This window comes from Antechinus flavipes, chromosome 4 (genome assembly GCF_016432865.1).
Source record: "Antechinus flavipes isolate AdamAnt ecotype Samford, QLD, Australia chromosome 4, AdamAnt_v2, whole genome shotgun sequence".
In the NCBI taxonomy this organism is placed as follows: Eukaryota; Metazoa; Chordata; class Mammalia; order Dasyuromorphia; family Dasyuridae; genus Antechinus; species Antechinus flavipes.
In genome coordinates, this window is record NC_067401.1 from 105,732,169 (window position 1) to 105,744,288 (window position 12,120).

A 12,120-nucleotide genomic window follows, 5' to 3' on the forward strand; every position below is an offset into this window, starting at 1 on the left:
TTTTGCTACCCAGAAAGAATTTGTATTTTCTCTTTCCTGTAGAAATAAAACTAACTTGTAAAAATTCTCTTAGATACAAGTGTGAGCTAGTTATGAATAGGTTAAATAGTCCCAAAACTTACCCAAAATTTCATGCATAATTCTCCTGACTATAGTTATTAATTTTCTTTGAAATTCTGCTTTGTTCTGCTGGTTTTTATAATCATACTGCCCACCACAAAAATAAATTATACTTCCACAACTGTAGGTTTTCAGATTAATGAATAATCTCTTTCCCTTATGTTTGCTGCCCTAAACATATGTAGAAACAAATGAAGGGAAGTGAAAATGTGATAATAAAGGATATCCCATAGAGCATGGTGACCAGAAATTCTCTTTTTCCACTAAGGTTAGAACAGGAAGGAAATAAGTTTCATAAATAGATTTAGGTTAAATATAATAAGCCTTTTCTAGCAGAGAGAAAGATTATAAAAGCAATATTAAGTGACCTAGGGAATGCTGTGGTGTAGAAAGAGCATTTGATTTGGAGTTAGTGAATCTGGCTTTGAGTCTGGCTTTGCTACCCTTGTGGCTTTGAGGAAATCAGTGAGCCTCTCTGGGTCTTGATTTCCTTATCTAGAAAATGAATGTAGTTAGACTAGGTCAGCTAAAGTCCCTTTTCAGTCCTAAATCAAAAATGAGGTTGTAAACTGCTTCTGCTGAATGTGGAAGAAAAAAGGAGGAAAAGAAGGATCTTTTTTAAAAAATAATAACAGCTTTTTTATTTTTCCAAATATATGCAAAGATAGTTTCCAACATTTACCTTTGTAAAACCTTGTGTTCCAATATTTTCTCCGTACCTCCCCATTTCCCACTCCCCACTCCCAATAGCAAGTAACCCAATATAGGTTAAACATGTGCAATTCTTCTAAACATATTTCCACATTTATTATGCTGTAAAATAAAAATCAGATCAAAAGGAAAAAATGAGAAAGAAAAACACAAGCAAACAACCAACAACAAAAAGAGGTGAAAATACTATATTGTGATCCATATTCACTCTCCATAGTTCTCACTGGATCCAGACGGCTCTCTCCATCACATCTATTGGAATTGCCTTGAATCATCTCATTGTTGAAAAGATCTAAGTCCATCATAATTGATCATCATATAATCTTGTTTCTGTGTACAATGTTCTCTTGGTTCTTCTCATTTACTCAGTATCAGTTCATGTGAGTCTCTCTAGACCTCTCTGAAATCAGCCTGCTGATCATTTCTTATAGAACAATAATATTCCATTATTCACATACCATAACTTATTCAAACATTCCCTGAATGATGGGCATCCACTCAGAGGAAGGCTCTTAATAAAGAAGATAGCAAGAAGGGTGCCAATCACAACAATGAGTGGTTAGAGTTATAATGGTGGGAGGTGAAAGGGGAAAATCTTATGGGCAATTAACTTTTAAGACTTAGAGATAGTGAGGTTGGGATGCCTATGGTTTCTATATCTAGCACAAGGACTGAGTTTCCTAGGAAAGCAGCAACAGGAGAGAATTCAGACCTCTGAAACTGATGATATGATGAGGATAAATATTTAATTGATGAGCATTTTAAAGTTCCTTTATATGCCAGTTACATGCTAGATACTGAAAATACATAAATATATATGAAATAGCCCATTCTCAGTAGGAGTTTTACAATTTGTAGAAAAAGAATAGAAATATGTAACCAGGTATTTGTCTAGGATTCTTCTCCTTGGAATCTAAGTATTTGCACAAATGTCATCTAGGTGATAAAATTCATAGAGTACTGGACTGAAGTCAGGGAGACCTGAATTAATTCTTGCTCAAACAAGTCATTTAACCTCTGCTTCAGTTTCCTTACTGATGAAATGATAACAATAACACTTATCTCCCACGGTTGTTATGATAATAAAAAGACACATTTATAAAACATTTTGCAGACCTTGAAGTGCAATAAAATGATAGCTAGTATTATTAAATTTTCCTTATTAATGAACAAAAATGATTACTCAGTGCTCTGTGCCAATGAAGACAAAATTGGTGAAGTGCTTGGGAAAGAAGAATTGTTTTGTTTTGTGACTTCTGACTTTAAAAGAGGATACATTTATTTCTAGGCTCTCTTCAGGGATATGTTTCTAGAAAGGAAGAAAGATTGGAAAGAGGCCAGCACCTCATATGTGTCCCTATTTCTACCCCCTCCCTTATTTCCTCCTTCTCTTCTTCCCTTCCTCCTGTCTCTCTTTCTTCTTTTTCATTTTCTCTTTCTTTGTCATTGTCTCTTTGTCTGTCTGTCTCTCTGTTATCAACATGACTGAATAATTTTGTATAAATGGAAAGCAAAATTGTTGGGGTTGAGGAGTTTCAGTGGGAACTTTTAGTTTATCCTTTTGTTCCCAAGAAGTTTACTCTAGCATCCTGAAATAGTTTGAGTCATAGCTGTGTGTTGGCAGTCATTCTTTATGTAACAGATTAGAATTAAAGAGTCAGCCCATAGATAGAGTGGGGAAGGCATACAATATGGGTGTTATACCTATTTGGTAAAATATAATAAATTTAAAAATTTTAAAATGTGATATTTTTCATGTCTAGTACCTCTCAGATCTCTTTTCAAAGAAAGTGTTCATCATATATTAATTTTCTAATCAATAAGTTTTTTATTAAGCACCTACTATTCAAAGTAGGTTTTGGGGATACAAGTACAAAAGATAAAATAATATTTACTCTCCAGGAATTTATAATCCAATAGGAGAAATTAAATATATGTGTATATATATGTATTTATGTAAATGAAAGTTTCAGAGGTGATAGGAATCTGTGTTGCTAAAGAGTTTCCTGACTGGAATTTTTTTTTTTTAAATTAATAAAATCGCAAGTCCAATACAAAGTAGAAAGATACTGAGGATGAGGCATTAAATCTTAGACTGCAGACATTTTACTTATCCTGAAAACTATAGGAAGTCACTGATAATTTTTGAGCAATGACATGACATTATTAGATTTGTGCCTTAGGAAGATTATTTTGGTAGCTATATAAAGGGTTGTTTGGAAATGAGAGAGAATGAAGGCAGGAAATTCAGTCAAAAGGTTATTTGAATAATCCAGGCAAGAGATGATGAAGTCTGAGATAGGGTGATGGCAGTTTGTGTTAGAAGATAAAGATAAACATAAAATATTTTGTGTAAGTAGAATAGAGCAAACTTTGTGTTATATTGGCTAATTGTATTTTTGTACTGATATGTACAAAGTACTTTACATATGTGTTAAATCATCAATTCTTACAAAACCATGACAAGCAAGTACTATTGTACCCATTTTACATATGAAGAAATTGAAGTTAAGAGAAATTTTTAACTTGCCTAGAGGCATGGGCTAGCAAGTATTTGAGGTAGGATTTGATCTCTGCTATTCCTTAGTTCAAGACTCTATTCCCTGTACTGCCTAGCTGTCCTAAGTCATATGGTCATGGACTGAAGATTTAAAAGAGAGATGTAAGAATAAAAGATGATAAAAAGAGTTTTCAACCTAAGTGACTGGGAATATAGTAGTACTACCAGAAGAAATAGGGAGTTAGTTAGGTTAGGGGATGAATTCTGTTTTGGACATGTGGAGTTTGAGATGTCAGTGAAACAGCTAAGTGGAGATGTCCTATAGGTTAATGAAGAGGTAGAACTCTGGGAAGAGATTAGGGATGGATATATAGATTGTGAGATAATCACTTAACTCCTTGAAGAAGATAATCAGAGGGAAAAAGGAAAAAAGAGGTTCTAGGTTAGAGTCATGATGGACAGCCATACAGGGTGGGTGAGTACTTAGACAGATGGAAAGAGACACAGAAGAGAGCAGTATCATAGAAAGCCAGGAAGGAGAGAATATCTTGGAGAAGGGAATAGTCAATAATGTTGAATGCTACAGAAAGGTTAAAGAAAACATTGACTGAGAAAAAGCTATTGGAGTTATTAAAAAAGCATTGCTGACCTTTGAGAAATCAGTTTCATTGAATGAGGATAATTAGAAGTTGAATTCTGATAGATGGAGGAACAAATGAGTACTGTACTAATGAACAATGCATATAGACTATTATTTCTAATTTTCTATCAGTGAAATAGAAAAAAAGATAAATAATATAGGATTACAGAATCAAAGAAGAGGTTTTAGGGATAGGAAAAAAATAAGTTTATAATTAGTTGGTTAATAGGAGAAACCCTTGAGAAAGGAAGTTTATGTTAATTCAAGAAAGTCCTAGAGGAGATAAGAGGGAAAAACCACAAGTGGGAGGATTAGCATTGTCAAATTAAGGATCATCTTATCTGAAACTAGAACTAGGCAGAAGAGAAAGGTGGAGATTTAGAGAAGTTTTGGGGCATTAAGTAGTGGATATGAGGAGATCACAATGGATGCCTTTGGTTGTATCAGCAAAGTGGTTCTCCTTTACTCTCAGAGAGGGTATGGGGCATTGGTATGGGAATTAAAGAAAGAGAAAAAGATTTATGGTAGTCATTATTTGAAGCATGAGAGAGTCCATCAGAATTGAAAAATAGACCTTGCAGCAATAAGGTCCTAGGTGAGATTAAATAACATAAATTTGGACTGGACAAAGTCTACTTATTTTCATGACTTTTTTCTGCAACTTTCAGTGACAAGAATAAATTGGAGCATGGGAAACAGCATGGGAAACAACAGTTAGTTGTGACCAAGGATTGAGGATTAATAGAGTATAAATGGTTCAAAGTCAAGAGGGCAAAAAATGCAAGGCAGAGGATAAAGCCTTGTAGAACTAGTTTTGTTTTAGGGACAGTCAGTCAACAAGCATTTATTAATCATTTACCATAAGTCTGATAAATGATAAATACAAATAAAGAGAAAAAAAACACATCTTCTTCCCTCAAGTGTCTAAATTCTAAAGGGGATGACAACATGCAAATAACTATGCATGTAAAATACATACAAACATATGCTCACATGGGTGTATGTATGCTTATCCTTGGATTATGTACATGTATGTATACATATGTAAGTGTGTGTATGTATGTGTATACATGAAATAATCTCAAAAGGAAAACTTTATGGGAGAGCAGGAAGACAAGGAAAAACTCCTATAGAATATGATACTTGAGGAAGAGAGGGAATTTATGAGGCTGAGGTGAGGAGAACATTCTAGTAGTAGATTTGGGAGATTGATGTCTTGTATAAGGAAGAACAAATAGTCCAATATACCAGGAGGGCATACCATAAGGGTATACCAGAATAGAGTCAGAGAGCAAGTGAAATTTTGTATTCTGTAAAGTTAAAGAAAGATCCCACATCTAATCCTCTTTCTTTACTGCAGACATGAGAAGTGATAAAATAGTTCAGTATACCAGAGAGGTAGGAAATGACCTCTCTGTGAAGAACTGTAAGTGAAAGACAGAAAGCTTTCTATCTGATCCTGGAAGTAATAAGAACCAGTAGAGTTTACAGGGGGTGTGTGTGTGTGGCGGGGGAGTAAAGTAGGTCAGATCTTTAGATCTTTGTTTTAGAAGATTACCACAATAGTTGAGTAGAGGATGGATTGGAGGAAGCTGAGACTTAGAATAGGAAAACCACTTAGAAAGCTATTGAAATAGTCTGGGTGAGAGGGGATGAGGGTAGCTATGTGAATGGAAAAAAAGAGAGAAATATGAGACATATCATGGAGATAGAAAGGACACAATTTGGCATTGAATTAGATTTTTGGGGAGAGTGGAACATTGATAAATCTGGGTCACTGAGAGCCTTAAAGTGACAACAGTAAAAGTTTGGAAGAAATGTCAGTTTTGGAGAAAAGATAATGAGATTTTTTGGGGACCAGGTTGCGATTTTGAAGGCATGAAAATAAAGCCAGAGTAGTTGGTAGATGGAGTAGAAGAATAGGGAAGGATTGAGTCAAAGAGGTTTACACTGATGACAATTTGCAAGTTTTGGAGGTGGGAGTTGGTGGAAGAGAAAAGAATATAAAATCATGGATTTGAGAGGAGGAATCTCAAAGTTCAAAACTTGGCAGAATAATTTTGGATGATGGAAAAGTCTAGAGAGTAAAGTTTGGAACAATGAGTGGAATACAAAAGAATGATTTTACCTCACATAAGGGTAGTGGTCTGTCTTTCTTTCTTAAAAATGTTAGTATTCAAAAATGAGTTGGTCTTTTTGGGGAGTCTCCATCATTGGAGAAGTTTAAGCAAAAATAGAATGACCACTTTTTCAGGATGTTATAGATAGAATATGTGATTTGGACTAAATAAAACCTAACATTATACATTCATGAAATGAGGATCCAGTCATACAAATAAAATCCTTTGTTTGGTATGAATTCCAGAAAGAACTATTGGAGTTCGGTTAGAAGATACAGTGTGGATCAAGAGAACTTTGAAGTAGTCATTAAAGTGTTGATCAAATGGAAACTTTGAAAGAGAACAAGGTCCCTAATTCAACAGGAAAGAGTATTGGATCAGAACCTGTTAGTTATGTCTTATCTCATGTCTTATCTCTAACTGTCATCCACTGCTGATAACTCCTAGATTCTTTGAACTAGTGTCTTTCTAGATCCTCTATCTGTGTCACACAAAATAGGAGCTCAGGCAGCCAGTGGAATTTCTAATAAATAACTTCCATCGATTTCCTACCACAATTCCATCAGAATTTATCAGATCATCACCTCTGCCTGTGGGAGAGCTGGGAAAAATCTTACACAATATTTCTTCCCCTCCCCCATCATGTGCATAAAATCCCTGAAGGTCCTGAGACCAGAGATGAGAAAATCATCACTGTGAAGTGAGGAATAGTGAGCCTCAATTTCTGATAATTCTATAAACATTGTTCCTAAAACGATTGCTACTGCCACAGGAACTTCTAGACTGAGAAGATGGAGAGGATCTTGATTGGGACATTGCTGTTTTACAGTCTTTTGGGGGCTATTGCTTCTATAGGTATGATGTCTTTGAATTGCGCGGGGACTGGATCTAGAACAATGGCATTGAACTTAAATAGAAATAGGAGTCACAAATTCATGTATATGGAACCTTGTGGGCTGCATATTGACAGTTTTAAAATGTATTATCTATGATTTATTGTATTTTTATTTTGTTAAATATTTCCCAATGACATTTTATTTTGGTTCAGGTGTGCAAGAGTGACCATGTGTTTGATGCCTGTAGTCTAGAATATGGAACTGGGGGTGGATTGAATTGGTGAAAGAATGGGAGGAAATATACACCAGAAGGAATGTTTTCAATCCCAATATTTAGAGTCATAGAGTAAGTGAACTCTGTATTCTGAAAAGTTTAAAGAAAGTCCTATTTCTAATCCTCTTTCTCTCTTACAGACATGAGATCTAAAGTGTTTGTGTTCCCTAAAGAAACATCTGATGCCCATGTCCTCCTAATCCCTCAGATTGAGAAGTCACTGGAAAATTTCACTATTTGCCTGCGTGCCTATACTGACCTCACACGTTCCTACAGCCTTTTCTCCTATGCCACCAGAAGCAAAGACAATGAATTACTCCTATATAAGCCTCAAACTGGGGAATATAATTTGTTCATTGGGAATGAAAAGATTTCTTTCAAAGTCAATGATGACCTTTCTTCCCCAGTCCATATTTGTGCAAGCTGGGAATCAGTTTCTGGCATAGTTGAACTGTGGATAAATAATAAACCCTTAGTGAGAAAGGGCCTGAAGAAGGGTTATTTGGTGAGAGCAGAGGCAAAGATTATCCTGGGACAAGAGCAAGATTCCTTTGGGGGAAATTTTAGTGAAAAACAGTCTTTTGTTGGAGAAATTGGAGATGTGAACATGTGGGATCATGTACTTTCTCCATCAGAGATTCATTCTTTGTACAATGGTGAGACCCACAGTGCTAATATTTTAGATTGGGGAGCATTGAATTATGAGATAAAGGGTTATGTGGTCGTCAAATCCCCATTGTGGTCCTGAGTCTCTGAGCCATAAATGACTACCAAGTAGATGATTTCTTCCCTAGGAGATTAGATTTTATGTGCCTTGATCTGAGAGTCTTTGTGCTACCCTGTTAAATAATAAAGAATTAAAATACCCTTCATTTGTATGCTATGGTATGATAGTAGCAATCCAGGTATTCATAAGTCATTTATGTGAAACCTCAATCACCTGGAGTCTATCCAGAAACCAGGTATCCATAAATGCCTAAAATTAACGTGGATTCATAATGCATTGATGTACATTACTTATAAGAATCTAGATAAGTTTTTTTTTAAATGTGGACGTTCACTTCACTGATATTGATCAGAATTTGTCTCTAACTTAATAAATGATCTTTAAGAGCTTTTATATCCTTCTTGCCATCCCAAATTATTATTTGAATTAAGCAGATTATGTCTCTTTGAAGAAATTTGATGTGAGGGGGAAAGTTGTGCACCATCCCAAAGTACAATGCACTATGAGAGAGGTAGTGGATTTTCTCTCACAAAATGCATGCTGATTAACCTCTGTCCCTGTATGTTGGGGAAGAGTTCCATTTTCAGATATGGGTGGATTGAATTAGCTGCTAATGCCTCTTCCAACAATGAGGTGCTGCCATTCTGAATTTAGCAAAGCCTCTATGGGAAACACGGTAAACCAGGGAGCCCTAGATAAATATAATGCCTAAAGAGGAATAGATCTAAAATCCATCACCAAATGAATTATGGAAACCTTTCCTTCTCCTTGTTTTCTGTTGGCTTTTGAGAACCAGAGTTATCTCTTTGTCGAGATGAAAAATCATGGTAAGACTTCAGTGGACAGACAGGGTGCCATGGTGTTATATAATATCAGTAGTCAAAATTTGCACAAGTCAGATTAATCAGGTATTGTTATGTCCTATTTCATTTTATTATTGAAACAAACTTGGGAGAAGTTCCAATCATATAGAGCTTCAAGTTTTACAAAATGCTTTCTGTGTTTTCATTTGATCCTCACTTAACACCCCCCCCCTGCCCTGTGAGGGAACTAGTACAAACATAATCCTACAGATGAAGCTGAGGCATAGAGAAGTTAAGTGGCATGGCTCAAATCACAAAGCTGTTAAATGGTAGATTTGGGGATTTATGGGAATATTTGAGCTAGAGATAAAAGGGAATTGAAGCATTAGTCATTCCAAATCTTATTTTACTTGTGAGGAAATTGAGATTTAGAAAAGTTTAAATAACATACTCATCATTATAGAAGTATCAAGGAGTATTTAGAAAACAGAATTAAGGGGCAGAATCCACTCTATGAATCCAAAACCAGTATTTTTCACACTCTACCCTTACATCCTAAACTTACTGTATTTTCTGTTGCACAATGCTCTCTTTCCAGGTGAGCTAGAATCATTTCTTATTTGTAAAGAGTGATGTCCCTACTGTCTCTCTATCCATGGCAGAGAAGCTTCTCCTGCAAGTACATCAATGAACCTGCTCTCTCCAAGGTGGCTAATGTTCTCTTAGATGTCAAACCTAATGGTCTTTCAGTCTTTCTAGATCTCTGTGGTTTTTGTTACTAAAATCTATTGAAAACTCATGAGAAGAGCTTTGCAAATCTTAAAAATTTATATACACCTAAGTATTATTTTTATTCTTCAGTGTCAGGGACGCCACATTATTCTGGATCTCACTGTATTTCCCAAATATTTTACTTTCTCTCTCTTTTGTTTCTCTTCTCAACATCTTAATGTAAATGTTTCCTCATGGTCTGTCTTTGAATAACTTATCTTCTCTCATACTCTTATCCCTTGACAATTTTACTTACACTGTATCCCTAATCATGCCAATGATTTCCAAGTCAATATTTCTACTTTTTACATCTCTCCTGAGGTCCTGACCTGTATCTCTAGCTGATTTCGGGACCTCTTCACCTGTGTATTGCACCAGTAGCTCAAATTCACTAAAACATAGAATGTTATCCTTCTACCTAAGCCTTTTCTTCATTTTGACTTTATTCATAACACTAATAAATTTGTGGTAGTTTGAAAAAACTCTCTCCCACATTTATAACCTTGATGTTCCAAATTCTTTTCTTTTCTTCAACTCCATATCTAATCATTTATTACAACATCACACAAACTAAGTTTCTGTCTATTCCTACTACCATTACCTTACTATAATTCCTCTTTACCATTCTTTTGGATTATTTCAATTGCTTCTTTTTTTGGTATTTCTGGTCTCCATTCCTTCATTGCTTTAATTCATCTTTAATGACATTGTTAAAGTTATATTTCTCAGATATTAATTTGGTCATATTTCTTCTCTATTTAAAAATCTCAGGTGACTCGCTATTACCTCTCCTAAAATGCTCAAACATGGAAGCTTATTAATGAAGGACTTCTATGATGTGGTTGGCATCCTACATTTTCATCTCTATAGGATGTCTCTGGACTCTTCCATATACTCCATATTACAGGTAAGTAGACAAATGTTTTATCCATGAACATTCTCTGTGCTCTCACATTTCTATACCCACATTCAGTTTGTTTCTTGGGCATGTGACATTTTCTCTCTCTGTTTTCATTTGTTGATTCTGAATCAGACTTTTAAAATAAGGGTTCTCAAACTAAAGTCCATGATAATACCTTTTTTAAACTTTTAAAAGTATATCAATTGTTTTCATTTGTAATACTAGGTATGTATTTATTTTTGCATTGAAAATATTATTCCAAGAACAGGTCTGTAGGCTTCATTAGGTTGTCAGAGAGACTCATCATAAAAAAAAAAACAAACAAAACAAACAAAAAGTGGTGAAGAACCTTTGCTTTCATGCCCCTATCAGATACTATTTCCTCTGAAAAATGTCCCTGATCCCACTTCTTGATAAAAAATTTCCCTTTAAGATCTCAGATGACATTAAAAAAAATCTCTAATCCAGTAGCCCAGAAACAACTTGACAACCAGGATGGGGGTAAAGGGGACTGTTGAGTTTTTATCTTTGTATCACCAATGCTTAACCTAGTGAGTGTTTAATAAATGTTTATTTGCATTATTGTATATTAAAAGCTATGTTGGTATTTTATCTATTCTAGATTGTAAGTTTTTTGAATAATGAGATCTTCCCCTATCCAAATTTATATCTACCTAATGGTTATGAATTTAATTTTCTCACAGTTATTGCTTAGGAAATTTTTGATGTCTTGTCTTTGAAACTAACAGTCAGAGTAGTCTTTTTATCTTGCAGATACTCCTGGTTCCTTATTTGTACCTCTATTTTGTACTCATTGTATTTCATTTTCTTAGATTCCCACTTGTGTACCCTAATACACTGAATTATCATCAAGAGCATGTATCCTTCCTTCTTTAACTCTCTACCTCAACCCCAAACCCTATCTACAATTCAGTGATTTAAATGTTATGGTGGACATGAGATCTATCAACGAGGATAAGCTATTCACAGGTGCTTGTGTCTTCATCTTATGTTACTATGGTCTATGTTCTTTCAGAAATCTTCAAGATTTTTTCTGTGTTACAGTTCTAGTTTTGTTACTCATCTCTTCCCCCCAACACTTAGAATCTTTCTTTCTAACATTCATTTAAAATTTTTTTTGAGTTCCAAATTCTTTTTTCTCTCTGCTCTCACTCTTCATTGGTAAAGCAATATTATGCCCATTACACATGTAAAGTCATGTAAAACATATTTTCACATTAGTCTTGTTACCAAAAAAAAAAAATGAAAAAGTATGCTTCAATCTGTACTCAGAGCCCATGAGTTCTCTTTCTGGAGGAAGATGGCATTTTTATTTATAACTCCTTTGGAATTGACTTTCATCATTGTGTTGATAAGAGTAGGTAAGTCTATCACAGTTGATCATCATTAGAGTGTTATTACTGTATATAACATTCTGGTTCTGCTCATTTCACTTTGCAGCAGTTCATATAAATCTCAGGTTTTTTGAAATCATGCCCTTCATTATTTCTAATAGCTCAATAGTTTGTCTTGGCAGCTACACTTCCAAATAATTTACATTGTCTGCAATATGGAATTTCTCTATTTCTTTCTGCTGTTGGTAATATGTAGAAATATTACTGTGTAGAGGGCTAGGGGGTAAGAATTAATTTTAGGTTTTGATATTTACAATATATACAATAGCAGAAACATACTTATTAATATATTGATAAGAAGC

At 34.7% G+C, this 12,120-nt stretch overlaps 2 protein-coding genes across 2 annotated transcripts in view; one reads left to right on the forward strand and one right to left on the reverse strand.

The window, feature by feature from the left end:
* The window catches only part of LOC127561295 (putative olfactory receptor 10J6), a 138,959-nt gene that overhangs the window by 70,943 nt on the left and 55,896 nt on the right, over window positions 1–12,120 (reverse strand). The gene's annotated exons all lie outside the window — the stretch shown is intronic.
* Window positions 6,829–8,068, forward strand: LOC127559725 (serum amyloid P-component-like). Its single transcript, XM_051993699.1, has 2 exons — window positions 6,829–6,946; window positions 7,342–8,068. Exons 1-2 carry the CDS (start codon window positions 6,883–6,885, stop codon window positions 7,947–7,949), a joined length of 672 nt encoding a protein of 223 aa, XP_051849659.1. The 5' UTR covers window positions 6,829–6,882; the 3' UTR covers window positions 7,950–8,068.

Coding starts and splice junctions, on each gene's coding strand:
- LOC127559725 (XM_051993699.1), top strand. CDS start 6,883: ATGGAGAGGATCTTGATTGGGACATTGCTGTTTTACAGTCTTTTGGGG. Junction 6,947..7,341: donor GGGGGCTATTGCTTCTATAG/GTATGATGTCTT, acceptor TCTCTCTTACAG/ACATGAGATCTAAAGTGTTT.